Source organism: Amblyraja radiata, chromosome 31 (assembly GCF_010909765.2).
Source record: "Amblyraja radiata isolate CabotCenter1 chromosome 31, sAmbRad1.1.pri, whole genome shotgun sequence".
NCBI lineage: Eukaryota > Metazoa > Chordata > Chondrichthyes > Rajiformes > Rajidae > Amblyraja > Amblyraja radiata.
Window position 1 is genome coordinate 30,508,974 of NC_045986.1, and position 20,721 is coordinate 30,529,694.

General features: G+C 39.9%; 1 protein-coding gene across 5 annotated transcripts in view; it reads right to left on the reverse strand.

Annotated features, from left to right (window-relative positions):
• The window catches only part of vps13d (vacuolar protein sorting 13 homolog D), a 181,853-nt gene that overhangs the window by 131,527 nt on the left and 29,605 nt on the right, over window positions 1-20,721 (reverse strand). For 4 of the 5 annotated variants that reach the window (XM_033048439.1, XM_033048441.1, XM_033048440.1 and 1 more), the window contains 8 exons: window positions 18,204-20,426; window positions 16,827-16,984; window positions 14,366-15,403; window positions 12,473-12,563; window positions 8,896-9,022; window positions 7,201-7,381; window positions 4,305-4,487; window positions 2,261-2,308 (listed from right to left, as the gene is read on the reverse strand). In XM_033048439.1, the coding sequence (XP_032904330.1) occupies window positions 2,261-2,308; window positions 4,305-4,487; window positions 7,201-7,381; window positions 8,896-9,022; window positions 12,473-12,563; window positions 14,366-15,403; window positions 16,827-16,984; window positions 18,204-20,426 (4,049 nt within the window). The remainder of the gene's footprint in view (window positions 1-2,260; window positions 2,309-4,304; window positions 4,488-7,200; window positions 7,382-8,895; window positions 9,023-12,472; window positions 12,564-14,365; window positions 15,404-16,826; window positions 16,985-18,203; window positions 20,427-20,721) is intronic. The other variant, XM_033048438.1, reaches the window with a different exon arrangement.

Sequence of the window (20,721 nt, forward strand, 5' to 3'; positions counted from 1 at the left end):
TGTCCTTGGGCAAGACACTTCACCCACCTTTGCCTGTGTGTGAATGTGTGTGAGTGACTGGTGGTGGTCGGAGGGGCCGTAGGCGCAGATTGGCAGCCACGCTTCCGTCAGTCTGCCCCAGGGCAGCTGTGGCTACAGAAGTAGCTTACCACCACCGAGTGTGACTGAGGAGTGAATGAATAATGCAATGTAAAGCGCCTTGAGTATTAGAAAGGCGCTATATAAATCCCATCCATTATTATTATTATTATTATTGTAATGAATTCATTTGAAATGGGTTGGTCACAGCAGTAATCTGTCTTTATATAGTATTTTTAACATTGTAATACAGGCAATAGAATAGAATGCCATTTATTGTCATTCAAACAGACATAGTTCGAAAGGAATTCCACTCGAACCATGTCTGTTTGAATGACAATAAATGCCATTCTATTCTATTCTATTCTATTCTTCTATTCTAATACATGGCTGGTCAAAGGGAAAATTTGCATCTGCATCTAAGAAGAGGAGACAGAGATATGGAGGTGAAGCAATTTAGAGAGCAAATTCCAGAGTTCTGGCTATGTCCAGGCCACCACCAATTCAACAAGTAAAATTGAGAGTACAGAAGACCAGAAATAGAAGAATGCAGATGTACCACAAATTATCGGTGAACAGAAGGTGATATGAAGTGTTCTGTCGTGAGCAGAATTTTTGATAACTTCAAGTTTAGAGGGTGGAATGCTGGAAGTTACCCGGGATGAGAATTTTAGCAGAAGGCATACTGAGGTAGAATTATATTAAGCTGACTATACAGGGCAACGATCAGCTTGCACATAATTTCCATTGGTGGTACTGATATAATACGGAGAAGAAACATGATCAACACACTGATTCAGGTGCAATCAGGGACAGTGTTTTTTTAATTTCTATCTCATACCCGAGTTAAAATGTATTTGCTGTTGTCACCAAATGGTTTAACAAGAATTGTTATGCCAGTTTATACGGTCATTGCAGCCTAATCTGTGATAACTCAATGAATTATCCTGGTTTCACAGCTGACTGGGGAATCACTGCAGTGGCACGGGTTATTGATTGCACCTATTTTCTATCTATCTATCTATGATTCACGAGAGACATTCAACTCTATATTAAAAACTACAGAGAACACAAGGCAATTTTCATGCAGGTGCCTGAAACACGAGCACAGTCAGTTCAAACTGGTGCAGGACACCTCTTAAATACATCACATGCAGGAAATAGGGTCAAACCAAACTCACACACCCTGCTGCAGATGATCTTCTGTGTTCATATACAAATCAATGATGCATGCCTATATCTATTCCCTTCAACAGCTGGAGGCACACTCATTCACAAAATATCATGGACATTCATTCTTTTTTTTTTTTACAGAATGGACACCAGAGCTCTTTCTCACATAGATTTTACCCCAAATATTAAAAATAATGAAAGCATTTTTGCAACCCATTCTTTCTCTACAGAGGAAGCTGGAGGTTTCATTTACCAACATGTTTCACCCTCAAAATTGAGATTTAAGCATCTTTCATCAATACATTTCATTTTCATCATTGAGAGCATGAGCAAGGTCCCACACCACCCTGGCTATACTCTCATTATACTCCTGCTATCAGGAAGAAGGCATAGGAGTCTGAAAACTGTGTCTTCCAGGCCGAGGAACAGCTTCTTCCCAACAGCCATTAGGCTCCTAAACACTACAAACATCAAGTAAACTACCAATTTACTTGGTTGCAACTTGGGACTTTAGGCTGTTGTTTTGGAATATATTATTTAATATTGTTTATAAAAAATGTATTGAACATTTTTTTTAATTGTGTTATCTACGAGTACTGTGTTCACAGACCTGTTATGCTGCTGCAAGTAAGAATTCTATTGTCCCTTTTGCATTATTTATTAAACACTTTTGGCTTGAGGTACCCATATCATTTTGATCAACCCACTAATTTTGAATGTCAAATCCTAAATCCAAGTGCATTGTTAAGGCATGAAAACCAGAATCAATAGGTCCCACCTCATACGTTTCACACTCAGCTGCAATATTAAAAATGAATAATTCCAAATCATTTAAGTCTGCAATTGCATCATTATTAAATAGCTGGATATCCTCTGGAGTGCACAGATCAGAACATCTACTATAGATGCAATTACTTGGGAGACAGTGCAAAGTGCATGAACACACGAGGAAATATCACACTACACATTGCCTGTGCAAAAGCATTCAGAGGTGATCTTGTCAGTGTACCTCAAATAATGACGGGTCCTTGTATGAATTGGCGTGCAAAATCAAATTCTCAGAAAAAGAAAAAAGGCAAATAAATAAACTTAAACCAACATTAAGTCACGTTATGAAAAAAAAAAATCAACCAACCACTTTAAATGTACACAGTGAACGCAAAAGATAAAATAAATAAACTGCATGCTAGTTTTCTTCACATGAACACTGCAAAATGTTGCATTTAATTATACATAGTCTGGGAATTTTTTAGTATGCCTTTGAACCTGGGATTTACAAATGATTTATTTTGCACTACATTAAATTCAAAATTAATGGACTAGCACACATGTTATGCTAACATAATCAATTCCATATATAAGTGAAATTTGAAGAGAACATTTTCTACCATGGGTGAGGATGTTAATGGTGGATAATCCAGTCTTTTGAACTCCTGTCAAAGAGGAAATAGTGATTCCCCAGACAGCCTCAATCCTGGGTCATGTTCAGGATACAAGCTATTATCGTGACAACATGGCCTCCACTCCAGGTCATTCACAGCCCATCAGTCATTACCCGAAGCAAAGCTTAACTGCCAGCAAACTTGCAATTAGCTTGACAACGCAGGGCCGATTTAATGCAGAATCACCAATCACTGTCGGTCTCAAGTCAGCTTTTGGAACACTGTTATTATTCTTACAAGACAGGTAAAATTCAAGATTAGATTTATACAGCTCATCTGTTATGCTGACAATTTTAAACCAGGAAAATGCAGCAGACACTCATTATCCTCATCAAACAGCATTCACTGAGTTCAAGCAGGAACCTGATCATTTTGCCTACACTGCCTCACTTAGTTGAGAAACAAATCCAAATAGTTGCCTACTATTTAATATAGTAAGTAAAGGATTCAAAGGTAATAATATAATACGTGTGGTGCTGGCTCGAAGGGCTGAGTGGCCTACTCCTGCACATATTTTCTGTTTTCCACCAATTTTCCTAATGCAGCAAAGGTCCAATTGAACAAGCTATCCCATCCACAGAGTAATTCTACAATGATGACCAGGGCAGTAAGTAGGTATACTATGCAGTATATCACAACAAAACCAGTTGCTGACTGATGTCAATTTGCACAGGAGGTGTAGGAAATCGTTGCTTTTCATTTCATGTCTGGTCTGTGATGTCAATACCAACTGCAGGAACCCATCATAAACTGGAGTTTCTAACTCACAATCTCAATTGCGCAACTCAACTTTTAGAAATCAACCTATCAGACAGACTCCTCATGTGGCTTCAGTCATCTGATAACATTCAATGCAGAATTACAGATCACTGTTAACTTTCATGTCACAGTAATTATCCTTTAAAATTATTTGGAATTCCAGTTTAAATGTATACAACTCAATGATTAAGCTTCATCTGCCTTTTGCAAATAAAAGAAAAACAATTCCTATCCATAAATTGAGCAACTTTAAGCTTGTCATACACAAATGTTACCTCGATCATGAATCCATTTTACCTCTAACAATTCTTCAGACATGTCTCACGACACTCTTTATAGTCTTATGATACAATAGATTATGTATTTCTTTTCCTTCCTGTACTATCAATGGCTTTGTTGACTAGACCTTTCCACAACTCTGTGCTCTATGTTCCTTTCTCAACCATCTTATTTAATGACATTTTCCTAGATTTCCGAGATAAGGCTCAATTAAAAACGTAACATTTTTTTCAGTGCATGGAATAATGTTGAAAGTTTATCAGAGGGTGGAGCTCGCAGAGAGAATGTCCCTGGTGATCCAGCAAGCAAGGCAAGTTCAATCCATAATGATTGTGAAACTGTTCAGGGGTCTCGCACAATGTGTCCCATTTTCAAACACTTGGCTCCATTTTTATTTTCCTAATAAGACGAAGGATTATAGTCTCAAAATAAACATAACCAGAAATATGAAACATAAAATTAAATGAGAAGAAATTGGTAAAAAAAATAAATAAATCTGAGAAAAATAAAAATGATGGGAATTTTTATCCAGCTTAAACGAGAACAACATGAATGTTGGAATTTATTTTTTACCTTGTCTCGCAGAGAGAATGTCCCTGGTGATCCAGCAAACAAGAATTGGTTCTTCACTTTCAGTTTACCAAGGTTTGCCACAATCAGCTGATTTGATTTGGAGCTTTCTGGGATGAGGACGACTGGAGCACCAGCCTCAATGTCGAGCAGGATCCGAGAGGCCCTCTGTGCCTTGTCTCGCACCTAGATTCCCCGAAGCAAGTGGGGAGGGCGAGAGAAAATAAATTAGTGACGACCATAATAAACAAAATCAGAAAGTTTTGAAATCTTGAAAAACTGAAAATACTGCAAATATAGGTTTGGTAATGCATTTGAAGAGGAAAGACAGATATACATTCTAAGTATAATCCTTCATTGAAACATTAAGTTTCAACTCTTCTTATGGCATTTACACAAACCATGCTTCCCACTCTTACTGATAAGGTCAGCTTCATAACAGCATATCTTGTGCTATGTCTTGTCTAATCATGTGGTATTCAAATTATAGTCTGCAGGCAAACCTATAATCGGCAAACCTAATGATTTGGATTTCAGTTACCTTCATTTAAAAGGTCTGAATTACACAAGTCAAGAGCTGATCAAAGACTATTCTTACCACCGTGGCCTTTTTGCAGAACCATCTAAATCTTGCTCGCATTAATTTATTGTCTTGTCTCTACATTATTTCTACTGGCTCCTCAAGACCTACACCTCAGCAAGAAAGTCTGTTACTTTCCTCCATCAATCAGCTCTGTTCAAGTTGAGAACCCCTCCACTTTACTACTATTTATGTCACCTAATGAAACTCATTTGAGTATTTCCATTTTATCTCTAGAAAGCACCAGACTTTTCTATTTTAATTAATGGCTTCATTATAAATAATCTTAAACTGAAATTCACTCCATTTGAGCAGGAACAGTGGTGGAACAGTAGCTGGCGAAAATTGTCAGATTATGTGTTTCTTTTGAATATGACGTTGATTGCTCTTCTTACTCTATACACTCCTCACAACTTGCTAACCACCCATTCTTGTATCATCTGCAAATTTAGTTGCAGTTCACTCAGTCTCTTCAAACCCTGTAATCAAGTCAATTTGATTACAAATAGTTGGCGTCTTACCACTGACCCCTTTTAAGAGTTATGATGCAAGTTCGAAGATAGGCACAAAAAGCTGGAGTAACTCAGCGGATCAGACAGCATCTCTGCAGAAAAGGAATAGAAAAGAAGACCCTTCTTCAGACTGGGGCTCTCCACTTCAGAGATGCTGTCTGACCCGCTGAGTTATTCCAGTTTTTTGTGTCTATCTTCGGTTTAAACCAGCATCTGCAGTTCCTTCCTACACATAAGATGCAAGTTCTCTCAGCACAAGTCACCAATGCAGCATTCTGCAGTTTCAAGTGCTGATGAGTAGAATACAGGGATGACACCAGTGCTAACCGGTTATTATAATCTGTTTAATCAACACGTTAGCATTTTAAACAGCTGAGCAGGAAATCAAACAGACAAGCAATAGTAATTGCCAAAAAATCCAATAATTTAAAATCACAGCTTTTCAGTTCAACATCACTTTTAGTGTTACTTTTAATTAACAGTAAAGTCTGCTAAGAAACAATTATGTTGGGCTCATTTTTAAAGTATATGGCCAAACAAATTGGTGAATGTACTAGTACAAATGACAGCATGGGGGTTTTACATGCAGGCATTTGTGTGCTAATTTATGTAGACTATTCGACAGAATTCAAAGGGCCAGCAAGCACCTTATACAATTCATCAAGTAAGAGGATCTTGATTAGCTTTTGTTTCAAAGACTATGTCATCTTGCTTCTGAGTGAATACTATGGAAAAACACAAGGACGCCCATTCTGCTGCACAATTCAGCAAATCAATGGTATTTTTTTAAATGGTGACAGATTGGGAAATGTTGATGCTCAATAAGACCTGGGTGACCTTACAACAAGTCAGAAGTTAGTGCAAGTACTGTCAGCAGTTAGATGGCTTATTGCAAAATAATTTTGGCAGAGGAGAAAGAGGTCCTATTGCAATTTAATTGGGCCTCGGTGAGACTGAACATTGAATATTGCGCACAGTTTTAGTCTCCTTAATTAAAAAGTAGTATGTATTTGTTATAGGAGGAGTGCAGTACAGATTTATTTGATAAGATCCAGGGATGGAGATTCTGTGGTAGGAGAAAATAAGTACAATAATTCTGTATTTTCTAGAATTGTAGAAAGCAGGAATGGATGCAGGGAGGATCTTCCCTTGGCTGAAAAGTTTATATTTAAGGATCATAGTTGCAGAATAATGGGTAGGTTTTTTAGGACTTCATTGAGGACATATATTTACTCAGCAGGTGCTGCATCTTTGGAAGGGCAGTGGAAGCTCGTTCAAAACTGTGATTGATAGATTTCTGATTATTAGGAGTATGAAAGGATCAAAAGAAATTGCAGGAAATGTAGCTAAGGTAGAGGTTAGCTGTGACCGCCATCAGTGTGTGTACTGGAACAGATTAGCTACGGCTAACATGTCTGGTTAGCACATTTTCATCACTGCATCTGGAATGTTGTCTAGTCCTACAGCCTTTGCAATATTCAGCCATGTCCTGATATAACATGGAGAAAATCAAATTGGCAGAATTCTAATTTCTGTGATTTTTGGGGGGGGGTGGGAAATCAGAAGAGGCCGACAAGATAAATCACCCACTCAACACTTCAAACTGAACGTGGATACCAATGTTTCAGTCTCGTCTTTGCCACTCTCATGCTGGACGTTTCCACCATCGATAGGAATGTGCTTGGAGCTAGCTCCTCCAGCTTTGATGAAATGGCCATGACATGAGTTAACCACATATGCTGTGTTTGTGACAACACGAAAACCCGGGGTGGCATCTGATTTGATAACTTTTCTGTAAACAACTTACCGCTTGTCCCTCTACAGCTGCTCTCTGTCTCCCCAGTACATCCTGCAGCTGTGTGAAGTGCTGTATAAATGCCACCACCTCGGCCTGGAAGCGCTGAGTGTGCACATACTGTACCGATGCCATCTGAAAACTCACTCTCACGTCACAGTCCCGTTGCAGCTTTGGGTCTGCTCGGCCGTATCTAGTTTTAAGCAAATATAAGCTTTATAGACCAACAACTTACTTACTTTCATTTAAATAACATATTTTCTGCTGAATGCAGCTGATGACATTCCTCAACTTCATAAACTGAAACTAAATCAAAGTAGGATCCGTCAGTTTCAAAGGTGAAAGTAAAGTAAATGGTGGAAAGGCTTATGATATTTCATTAACTTACGCACAAGGCAGCTGAAAACACATTCATCAATTGAGGAGTAACGCATGGGGTATGCACTGGAGATCAGTGTCAAGCCAAATTTAGATTTAAAAGGGGTATTAATCATGGAGAAGGATACAGGAGAAGATAGGATAAAGCCAAGAGGAATGTAAATGTTAAGTCTCAATGTTTAAATGGCATCAATTGGACTAATGTTTCATTGAAACTATACTGGTACACCAACAAGGTGTGGTGCATGGTTGCAATTTCCATCCTGGTGATGTTTCTAGAAGAATCTGGATATATATTCAGAAGTAAACAATAGAAATGCTGCTAATTGCTACAATACTTGCATACATGCAGCCACCAGCTGCAATAGCAGCACAGGGGAGCAGCTGCTAGAGCTGCTGCCTCGTAGCACCAGAGACCCAGGCTGGATTCTGACCTCGGATGCTGTCAGTGTGGAGTTTGCACATTCTCCCAGTCACTGTGTGTGTTTTCTCCGGGGTCCCCCCCCCCCCCCCCCCCCAAAGTTGCGCAGGTTTGCAGATTAATTGGCCTCTGTAAAACTGCCCCAAATGTATAGGGAGTGGATGAGAAAATGGGATAACATAGAACTAGTGTAAACGGGAGGTCGAAGGTCGATATGGGCTCAGTGGGCTGAAGGGCCTGTTTCAATGCTGTACTATTATGAATTGAGTGGATGTGGTGGGGTAGCAGGAGACTGAGGTGCTGCACTTCATGCTCTTCATTGATATAGAGGTATGGAAAACAGAAAGGTATGGAAAACAGAAAAAGTATATTTTTCTAAGAACTAATGGAACATGAGACTCCATCCAAGCTGTACTGAAATATTTTACTTCAGGCAAAATAATCTTTTAAGATCAGTAGCAGCTTCTTTAATTTACATTGTCAATCAGGATTTAATAGCAGCTGGAGTTTACTCCCTCAAGCACCCAACACCTGCAATCTTCCTTTTAATTCTTTTACCTGCACCGTTCTGGTGCAAATTATTCTGAAATATATTTTCAGAATATTTTCGTGAGCAGTAATCTTCTTTTTAAACATTCTGTGCCTGGAATTCAACAGGTAGAAACAGGAAAAACCTTCCAGTTTCCTGTGACGCCATGAATCCAGCACAATAAGAATTCAATGACCAATGTTAGCATTCTTTCCCATTGTGGCTTTAAACCACAAAGTTGACTGCGTCCAATTAAACTCAGTTTGAGATTGTTAACCGCCCCACTTGATTTGTAAAGTTCTGACACGACATTTGAAACTTTGCATGATTTTTGAGAAACTTAATCATTTAATAAAAGGAAATGCACGCAAACGCATACTTGTAAATGTTGAAGACCAATGCCTCCTTGCCGCTGGTGGTGAAGCGTTCCCTGTACAGCTCTCCGTGAGATGTCAGATCACTTAAGGAGAGGCTGCCAAGACTGCCATGCAGAGCAAAGTCCCCATCTATAAAGTATAAAAGGAAGGTGACAGTGAGTAAAGCAGGGACAGGAACCTGCTGGTTGACAGGTAGAACAGTTCAATGACTCAACAAAAGTTCAACAACTTCACTACTTTACTAACAAAATGGGAGCAGGATGACAATCCATTTTAAAAATCTTTTAGTGTTAAAATCAATGTTAGAGGGGATCTTAACCACCATCCGTGCCAGTATAAACTGATAGGTTCGGCCCAGGTATTATAGATTTTCCATTCTGGAACAGTGTGTATCACGGTTGACTCCGTTGTCATTACCAGAAATAATTATTAATAATCTCTCACTTATTTTGTTATTGATGCTCTATTACCTCATAAGGGAGTCCTCGAGGAAGAGAGAATGCATTGTCAACACCTAATACTATTACAGTAAAATAGAAAATGGGAATCTAATGGAAAAGAGAGATTGGATGGGTACTCTACCACTCTGTGGGTGCGGTACAGTATTAGGATTGAGGACTGATTTTATTACGTAGTGTCTAGGTCAATAATATTTTACAGTTGCAATGCAAGAAAATAAGAACAACCTTCAGAACAAAAGGAGCAGGCCAGTCGGCTCCGCAAACCCAGTCGATATGAAAACTTGTAAGTAATATGTTAGACACAGAACCTGTCTACTGGAGCAAACCACTATGACTTCATTGTAGTTGTTGGGTTCACATAATGGTGGATCGGCTCAGCTTTGATAGAAGTTGTAGATTTTTCAACGCGGTTTGAACAGCTTGGTTGGCATCCTAATAGGTCAATATTTTGCTGCCTATAGGCTGGGGACCAAGCTTTAGCAGTTGGACACATACTCAAAGTGTTTGCGTTTGCATTGTGAACATTGGTCAGACTGTGATTCTTGGCAAAGGTCAGTCCGTTAGCAAAGTAATTACAGATTTCTGTACTTGGGTAGGATTAGGATCGGCTATGGTTGTATTAAAGTCAACATTTAAGTTTATACCCGAGCTAACTTCAAAACTCTGGAGAGATTAGCTGATGAATCATTTTGAGAAATGCAATAATGTTCAATAATACACACATTGCAAAGGTTAATTTGTAAATCTCAATCTTGGAAAAGTGGATAAATTTGTCCAACTTTTTTCAATGAATTATCCTTTTAAGACAAGCTTCTGGATTTTAGGTGTTTATACACAATCTGAAGAAAGCTAATTGCCGAATTATCTTAAAATACACGAATAAAGCCGTCATGCTGCCATGATTAACAATTTTATCTGTTTTCATAACCTGAATGTCAGAGTAACTAATTACAGCCAAACCATTTGTGAGGATTCTCAGCATGAATAATGTGCCAGGTCTTTTTTGTTATTTTAGTGCAATATTCTTGATCGTAGTTCTAACCAAAGATCCTATAGGATCTTTGGTTCTAACAGAGGTTGGATGACACCTACTGGTGGAACTTTACTTTTCAAAATGCAGAGCCACAGCACAAAAGTTATATGGTGTAAGAAGGAACAGCAGATGCTGGTTTAAACCGAATATAGACACAACATGCTGGAGTAACTCTGCGGGACAGGCAGCATCTCTGGAAAGAAGAAACGGGTGATGTTTCGGGTCAAGACCTTTCTTCAGAAGGGTCATCCTTCATCTGAAGAAGGGTCTCGACCCGAAACATCACCCATTCCTTCTCTCCAGAAAGGTTATATGGTGTCCCTTAAAGGCACCATATAAAACAACTGTATATGCTGATACAAAAGGTTATTTGTTAAGTTATTAGAATGGGGAAAAGATAAAAATGGTTAATAAATGTTTTAATGGATGTGGGTCAGGATGATCACATTGCAGGCATATTTATCCTTCAGGCAGAGGTTGAAGACAAGTGTTACTTGAACTATCTGGAATGGGTGTGGAGAGATACTGCTATTTGTCTTGTTTGAGTGGAGTCCAAACATCACTCATTGTGATCAAGACATGAAACTGTCCTGTACACATTTGTCCAAGGATGTCTCTGCCACCAGGAGAGGAGTAATGGCGAGTGCTAGACGACATGGTGTAACGGTATGAATTTAACTTTCTTTTTAAAAGAGGTCACTAAAACTACAAGTGTAGTGATCATGACATATGCATCTCATATACTAATATCATAAACTCTGTATCTAATTATAAATCCCAAAATCTGTTATTATTTCATTTGTTGTGTTATAAACCTGTCATTCATTACATGTAACAATTTATGATTGATCACCCTTGGATCATCTTGCTATTCCATTCAATTCAGCCTCTTTCCATCATGTTTATAATATTCTTTATTTTATTTGCTCCTAAATTGCATTACTAGATGCAATACATTACCTATCACTCTTTATAACCTTGAGAAATCGTTCATAATTTTTTCTGATTGGTTACCCCAATTTTGGCCAATTTCAATACCTCTCGCTCTACAAATTTTTACTGCTATTTTTTTCTAAGTCTTTAACAGTGGAAGAAGCAACAATTTGGTCCATCAAGCCAGTACTATTGTTAATTTAATTTAATCCATTGTTTATGCATCTGAAGGTCAATAAAATACAAGTGCTGCCAAATTGCCTTATAAAAGTTTTCCTGGAACACAAACTACAACAGACTTTTAGATAATGTGTTCCAGATCTTAACTAGTTTCTGTGTGGAAATAGGTTCTTCCCCCTTTTTTGCAAATAATTTTAAAACCATGATGTCTAGTCTCTGACCCATTGGTTAAGAGTTTAATTTTCAGCTCTGCTGAAATCTTTCTCCTAACTATATTATTGGAATGCCTTCTTTTAATCTATGTATTTTCAGACTGTTACATTGGCTTTATAATACTGGATTTTTTTTTTAATAAGACAATTTTTAAAAATAGTGTCTTACATAGCTCCAAATGCTCACAAAAATGATCTTAAACTATGGATTCCAAAAGCTTGTCTACATTGGACTATCTAGTTCATCCTTTTTTTCCCCTTCCTGAATATTGATTTGGAAAATACATTAAGCACAACACAGAATGCGGGTAACTAAGCGGGTCAGGTAGCATTGTGAAGGGATTGGATAGGTGACGTTTCGTGTCGGGACCCCACTTCAATCTGGAGAAAGGTCTCAACCGGAAACGTCGCCTATCCATTCCCTCCACAGGTGGTGTCCCCCCTGCTGAGTTACTTCAGCACTTTGTGTTTTGCTTCGGGAAATACATTACTTTGTCATTGATGCTGCTGCAATTCATAGTGGATATTTAATTCATTTTGTTAATTACAGGACAAATGAATATGCAGAGACATGAGTAACAATTCTCTGGCTCAAAGATGAAGAACAGATCAGGACATAACATTTGTCAGGCAATAAATTTTGTCCATGTGGCATTTAATCACAACTGCAATGACTATGCATTCAGTCTTCGATCTTAGTACTTAACACATGTTTGACCCAGAATTCAAAAAATATACGAGCCTAGTAATCAGAACTTGCCTATCAATGCAAGATGTGCTGCCAGTTTGGACACATTCGCTTTGGCGAGCTCGTTTGTCTTTTTGTTTAGTACCAGAGACAGTGAGTGAACCTAAAAAGAAGAAAACAATTAACAAACTCGTATCGTGCAGGAAGGAACTACAGACGCTGGTTTAAGTCGAAGGTAGACACAAAATGTTGGAATTAACTCAGCGGCACAGGCAGCATCTCTGGAGAGAAGGAATGGGTGACGTTTCGGGTCGAGACCCTTCTTCAGTGTGAAGAACCGACCTAAAACATCATCTATTCCTTCTCTCCAGAGATGCTGCTTGTCCCAACAAACTCAGATCGATGGACAACTACAGGTTGTCCATATTTTTGAAACTTTTTGAATTCTAAATACATATTTTAACACTTTGTTGAGATAAGCAGAGGGTGATTCATTTGTACAGGAATAATCAATTAAGGTAACTGTATTAGCAAGAGTTTTTTTTCAAGCCTGCAAACTTACCGAAATCATGCAAGATCGAGAAGTTATTTAAAAAAAAAGCACAATTAAGACTAAAGTTCTTATGATCTAAATTAACAAGAGATGAGGAACATCAGGCTGGGCACCAGTGATACAATCAATTAATCACAGTAAAAGATCTAAACAAATTACAGATACGGCACGGTGGCGCAGTGGTAGAGTTGCTGCCTTACAGCACTTGCAGCGCCAGAGACCCGGATTCGATCCCGACTACTGGTGCTGTCTGTACGGAGTTTGTACGTTCTTCCTGTGGCCGCGTGGGTTTTCTCCGAGACCTTCGGTTTCCTCCCACACTCCACAGACGTACAGGTATGTAGGTTAATTGGCTTGGTAAATGTAAAAATTGTCCCTAGTGTGTGTAGGATAGTATTAATGTGCGGGGATCGCTGGTCGGCACGGAACCGGTGGGCCTAAGGGCCTGTTTCTGCGCTGTATCTCGAAACTAAACTAATAAATTGTAGAATTGTTAATTCTCTGGGCTTAACGGGCACGCTACCTTCTAAGTGAACAGGGCAAACATCACACTGTCAATTCACTGAGAACAAGCTCGAATAAATAAAATTCCTGGCATTCTTAGTTCTTCCATACTCTGCTGTATTTCTAAATCTTGATAATCCTTAAAACATTTTCACAAGTTTATGCAAGACACAAGGATGATTAGTTTTAACATGGCAAGATCTAGCACTAGACTTATGAAAATAGTCAGGGAATTGGTCTGTTGTAACAACTTGTCCCAAATACAGATGGATCTCATATCATCAAAGATAGACACAAAAAGCTGGAGTAACTCAGCGGGACAGGCAGCATCTCTGGAGAGAAGGAATGGGTGATGCTTCAGAAGAAGGATCTGAAGAAGGGTCAGGACCCGAAACGTCACCCATTCCTTCTCTCCAGAGATGCTGCCTGTCCCGCTAAGTTACTCCAGCATTTTGCGTCTATCTTCGATTTAAACCAGCGTCTGCAGTTCCTTCCTACACAGATCTCATATCATCAGCTGGGTAAAGGGCCTGTCCCACTTCACGACCTAATTCACGACCTTTTTGACTCGTGGACCTGATGCCACGAGTACCTACGACTAGCATCACGGCCTGCTACGACCTATCTACGACCTCGTGACGGCCATGCAGCGAGTACGAGACAAGGGCAAACTCGGCAGAGGTCGTGAAAGTGGGACAGGCCCTTAAATAGACTTTTGACATTCTAAGTGGGTTGCTCCTGCCATCAAACTACTCTAGTATTCAAATGAAGTCTTTGTTAAATGGGAAACACTGTAATGGGAAATGAGAAATGTATTCAAATCAGTCGTAATCGTATTAATCAGTCGTTGTTATTGACATTGCAGTTCATTCGCATCATAGCAAGAAAAGACAACAAAAATCAAATACCTTCAGATCTAACTTTGTGTTGACTGGCTCCTGTCCTGCATTATATAGAGCACCCGCTTCATCAGGTTGCATCTGAGGTTGAGGCTCCTCCACTGGAGGTTTCAAGCCATGGTTGTTGGCTGTTGATCCAATCCCAAAAAAATCCAAGATCATTACCCAGGTCTGAAGTGTAATCAGCACATCCAAGCAGTTAAAATCTACATCCACATTCCTGTTGACTTTACTGTAACGTGTAGAAAATTCAGGGTGCTTCCTATCTACCAGAAAAATATTAATATGTACTAATGAATCGTCAAAGTTTGTTCTGGTGCAGTACACCTTGGAGGTTTTCAGTATTGGGGATGGTGGAGGGGTCAGAAGACGTTCTGCATCTTGATCTTCCTTATGTTTTCTGCGTGTAGATGACGGCCTTTGGTAAAACTGGAAGACATTTTGTGCTTCTTCCATGTGAGCTGGCAGGGATCTTGGCATCTCAGGATACTCCACATTAGAGATAGAAGGGCAAGACTGGGACAAATATTCCTTTTGATTGAAACTGGAAGCTTTTGGTGCTCCCCTCGACACCATTAAATGCTTGTACTTGGAGTCTGTTTTTTTCTCCAGCAAATCTTCCATTAGCAGTGACCGTAGAGCTACCTGAATAGACAGAGTACAAGGCTGGTCTTTACTGAACTCAACTTCAAAGTCTTTAAACTTTAAACTAACCAAACCTTGTGCTTCCAAAGCAAGATCACCGCACAATTGAACCTGTAACTCAGAGATGCAGAAATTAGCCTGTATTTGAGTGAATGATTTTGACTCTGGAATCGGAAAGGAATCGACTGGACTAGATGGATAGCTCATTCGACCGAAAAGTCCGCTCTCTTTCCATTCTCGTTGAAGATCGGCGATCTTCTGACTTCTCAATGGTGAAGGGACATGATGGGGGTCGGGCACGCCATCAGTTGAACCATGCGAGATATTGCCAAGATCGTCACTGTATGTTAGGTTATCCAACGTCTGCAAGACTTGCTCATAAACATGCTTTGCTAACATTACCTGCAGGATAAGGAAACAAGTTATTCCATCCATCCTGGTACAACAAGCATAGAGTGTATCAAAACACTCCTAACCAATTATGAGAATGGCAGGAACTTATGACAAACAGCTTTCTATTAACCCTATATTTTTCACTCTAAGAGATGCCACCTAACTTGCTCAATGTTTCCAATACTTTCAACTTTATTTATGAGGTTTTATAGATCCACACCTTAGAAGTTCAGTTTGATAGCCATAGATAGAAAAACAAATAGAGTCATGGGCTTTACAAATTGATGCCGGAAGTAAAAGAGCAAGAAGTCATGATGAACATTATAGAACGTTGGTTCAGCCATAATTGGTGCAATGTACTGAGTTCTAAGTTTAAAAGAAGACACAGAAAAGATTTAGCAATGTGATTCCAGGGATGTTGGACTTAAGTGTAAATGTTAGACAAGAGACAAGACAAGGGACATTTATTGTCACATGCACCAATTGGTCCAGTGAAATTTGTTAGAATTGATAGCAGAACAGGTTGTCTGGGGATCATATAAATATTTAAAATATTAACAGTATCGATATTGAGACATGGTTATCATTGAGAGGTGTCAAGAACTAGTGGTGCAGAATAGAAATGACTTGCAAAAGAACCAAAATAAATGTGAGATAAACATGTTTATGCAGCAATGACTAAATTCTGGGTAGTTGTGGAGGCGGCGGCACATTCAATAGTAGCATTGAAAAGGTATCTGAAAGGGAAGATTTTGCATGGATATGGGCAGAGGAAGCAGAGGGATAACAGAATTGCTCTTAGAAAGGGCTGGCACTTTTTTTATTGGGTTGAATGTCCTCTTTATGTGCTGTAACTATCCTGTGATTTATATTTTCGGTCAATCCTTGACAACAGTAAGATCAACCATCAGTCTGAAAAAGGGACCCGACCCGAAACATCGCCCATTTCTTCTGTCTAGAGATGCTGCCTCACCCACTGAGTTACTCCAGCATTTTGTGTTTACCTTCAGTAAGATCAACCAGGTATTTAACCTCAACAACAATTATTTTCTTATTTCTATCCATTTGTCTATCATAAGTTTAGGCAAGAGTATACGAAACACATATTGTATCAAATTTACACTACTTGTGCTACCATTAATACAATGCAGAACTAAACTTTCAAATGATTAAATATTTGCCTGAACATAAGATGCAACAAACATTTAAAGGAATGACTGGTAACAGTATTTTTTAGAGAATTTCAGACTAAATACAAAAGTCTTATGGATTGAGGAACAGTGACAGAATCACATTATACAGGCAATGGAACCTTTAATTACAAAGGAACAGAAAAAGTTTATTCAATACAATCTTGTGAATGAAGTAAACTGCAGACAATACAGAAAAGTATTCACAACTACAACCTGCGATGGCACAATCAATCTTTTACCTTCAAAGGATTGACAAATTTCCCCTCGATCTTCATTTTACTGGTGGTCTCGAAGGAATCCGAAAAGTTAACAGCTGGAAAGGATGACCCGGGATCTGTCTCAACTGGGATTTTCTCTAGAACAAACTGGATTGTGGTGTCGTTCAAGATATGAAAGGCTGGAGAAAATAATATTAAAATATATGATTATACAACTTCTGCCAAGTTTAGTTTTAGTTTTAGAGATACAGCGTGGAAACAGGCCCTTCTGCCCACCGAGTCCGCACCAACCAACCAACCATTAACACTATCCTACACTAGGGACAATTTTTATATTAATACCAAGCCAATTAACCTACAAACCTGCACGTCTTTGGAGCGTGGGAGGAAACTGAAGATCTCAGAGAAAACCCACACAGTCATGGGAAAAACGTACAAACTCTGTACAGGCAGCACTTGTAGTCGGGACCGAACCCAGGTCTCAGGCGCTGTAAGCACTGCAAGGCGGTAACTCTACCGCTGCGCCACCTTGCCGCCCGTGGTGTTTAACTAATTTTTGTTCAGTGGAGACACAAGAGATGGCAGATACTGGAATCCTGAGCAAAAAACAAACTGCTAGTGGAACTCAGCAGGTCAGGCAGCATCTGTGGAGGGAAATGGACAGATGACATTTCATCAGTCTGAAGAAGGGTTCTGAACAGAAACGTCATCTGCCCACTTCCCTCCACAGGGCTACTCGACTCATTGAGTTCCTCCAGCAGTTTGTTAAATTTAGTTAAGCATTGATTAGAATCCATCACTAATCCTTAAGTATTTCGCTTTAAAGGCAAATCTAAAAGTTCTTCCCAAATTTATCTGGATGGCAGATGGTCAAGCAGCCATTTTTCACTTGTAACTGGCTGGAAGGAGGACATGAGGCCGGGGCAGATCAGCCATGGTCGTAGTGAATGGCAAGGCAGAGGAGGCTTGAGTGGCCAAGTGACCCACACCTGCTTCTATTTCCTTCAAGTACAGACAGCAATTTAAAGCTGAATAGACCACACCAAGGTAACCCTCTGTTCTCATCTACTATTCACATGTAACACAAGCCAAGAATTATACCTGGCATCTTTTTCAGCTGGACAATTCACTTATACTCTTGGCAGTCTATTGGTCCTCTGAGCCATGTAGATCTTTTTTAGTTTAGTTTAGTTTAGAGATACAGCTCGGAAACAGGCCCTTCGGCCCACTGGGTCCGCACCGACCAGCGATTCCCGCACATTAACACTATCTTACACCCACTAGGGACAATTTTTACATTTACCAAGCCAATTAACCTATAAACCTGTGATTATTCATTTGTGATTCATTGTGATTAATCTGTGACTATTCATTTAAAAACAGGGACTTTGAACTGACCTTGACCATTGTGTATGGAATCAAAGAAATCCTGCCGTGTGAAATGCATTTCTTCCTGACTGGAGGTGCTGGCACCACCAGATGCCGATCGAGGAGATTCGCTGGCATCTGTCTTGGAACCACGCATGCTGTTATTGAGAGAGTACATTTTAATATCTTTAATTTCCACTTGCAGTCGGTCTCTCCCTGAATCATCTTCACCGGTTACAAAGTTCTGGATTGACGTCCGGCCCAAGTGTCCAACCAACAGCTCACAGCTTCCTGGTTTCCGTGGGATTGCCACCACAGGTGACTCGATGTTGATGTTCAAGACTAATTTTACTGGATTCTGTTCGGGAGCTTCCATCCCAGCAACCACATCGTCATCAAGTTCAAACATATCCCTCGTCTTCCGTGGCTTTTCAAAAAGTAAGACCATCTCGCTGTACTCGGCAGTTTTGTTTACCAAGACGGTGGAGACTTTGGAAGCTGCACTCTTCAGCATATTTTGGAAGTTATCCTCAAGTTCATCCATGGATAAGGTGAGTTCCTTAAGGAATTTGGGCGAATGGTTATAATGTAAAGATGCCATGTGCAGACTCAATTTAAACTCTTCCTTTGAATGTTCTATAAACTTAAAGCTCAGAGCTTCACTATGATTCATCTCAGTTTCAGACCTCATGAAGACAGACTGAAAGAATCCAAAGTCACTTATTGTTTCATATGCGTCTGTATTTCCAATGCTCACTACAAAATGGTTCTTCACTTCATCTTGGGTCAAATCCACTAGCTGAAGGCAACCGAGAGATCCATTCATTTCAAACCGACTCCCCATGGAAACGTTTACCTTTGTGCCATTGATACTAGCTGTAGCAATTTTTCTCCCCAGTTTCTCTCCACTTGTTAGCTCGACAGTCCGAAGCAGTAGCACATTCAGCCGATGGATTTCGACTGCCACTTGTGTATTTTGATCATAGGTGGACTGAATCGACTCTCTATCCTCAAAACTCATGGCTGGATCCGTAAGAGGAGTCTCTGGACTTGTATCTTCTTTGGCCTTTGGAAAGGACTTCTGCAGAAAACCGATGAGTTCAACCATAGTTTCTGGATTGAGGATGATGTCCAAATTGTTGACCTGCAATGACATGATTCGTAAAGAGCTGTCCAAGTTCATAGAAGGGCAATCGGAGCTCACAAACTGATATTCCAGTTTAATCAGAACAGTAGATGATGGAGGCACTTGTTCATCCAATACTAATGAGTTGCTCAGTGTGATTTTATTTTCATCATGTGAGGTTCCACTAGTGGCCAGTGGAGTAACAGAGGGATGAGGAGAGACAGGAGATTGTGCTCCACTGTCACGGAGACTGCCTGTGGGAATGTCAAAACTCAAATTTTTGTGAGATGCCATCAGCAAGTCAAAGTCGGAACCGTATGTCTGGACCGTGTCCACCAAGAGCAAGCCATGTACAGTCAGTGTCACCTCGCTGTCATAAGGCCTCTTCACAAAGTTGGAATTAATGCCAAACACCTTCAGCACAGATATGTATCGCCCACAACTCTCCACTCCCAACTGCATGTAATTAACTTTGAACTCTGCTATAAGCAGCTTGGACTCAACTAGGACCTCACGGGTGTGCTGCTCGAGTGACATCACACTCTGCGTCAGACTCATCTTGGAATCCAGTAGCTTGCCCCGGCTATCCACTTTGTTGAAGATTTTTTCTCGCCGCAATGACTGCTGCTCACCTGATTTCTGCTGCTTCTCAGAAGCTGTTATCCTCAGCAGAAAATTTCGCAACGCCACTATCTTATCCTCATTGACATGTATTTTAAGCTCAGGCAGAGTGCCACAAAGCATGACTCCAGGCCGATTTGGGTCAGAGGTATACATTAACCGCCGTTCTAATTGTAATAGCACATTGAATCTCTCGACAACATGTGTTGGCCCAACCTCACTGTCCTGAGCATGCTTCCAGTTGTCCATGACTCTCCCCACCATGATCTGCATGTCCATGAAGGACAGAGAGTATTTCTCATAAAGCTTGTTGTTGACAAAGTGTTGTTGCAACTGCTCCTCAGTAAATCCAAAACCTAGGGATTCGGTGGACTTTGTCCCAGGGTCGGAGCTGAACTCTGACGGTGGTGTGTTGGGTGGTGTGGCCAGTGGTGTCTTGTATTCATCATCGCTCAGTTCCTCTTCTTGGACAGAAAGCCTGGCGCTGGCTCTGCTTTTGGGTTCATCTGTAAATATAAAGAGCATAGATGAGGATGACCCATATCTCATTGTAAAGTGACGGCCGTTTTCAGGACAATGAGTTACCAGTGATTGTATATTTACATGCAAAACTTCGCTTTCTTCTTGTCAAATTCCACAATGCATATACACTAACAACTATAACTATAGCACTGCTGAAACACTGTCTATCGATTGTATAATCTGCTTCATCCATATATTGGGAGGTCCAATAAAAGTCTGCATTTTATCACAATTTTCTACAATGATTAGCTTTGTTTCCCTCAGAGCTCAAACAGTAAA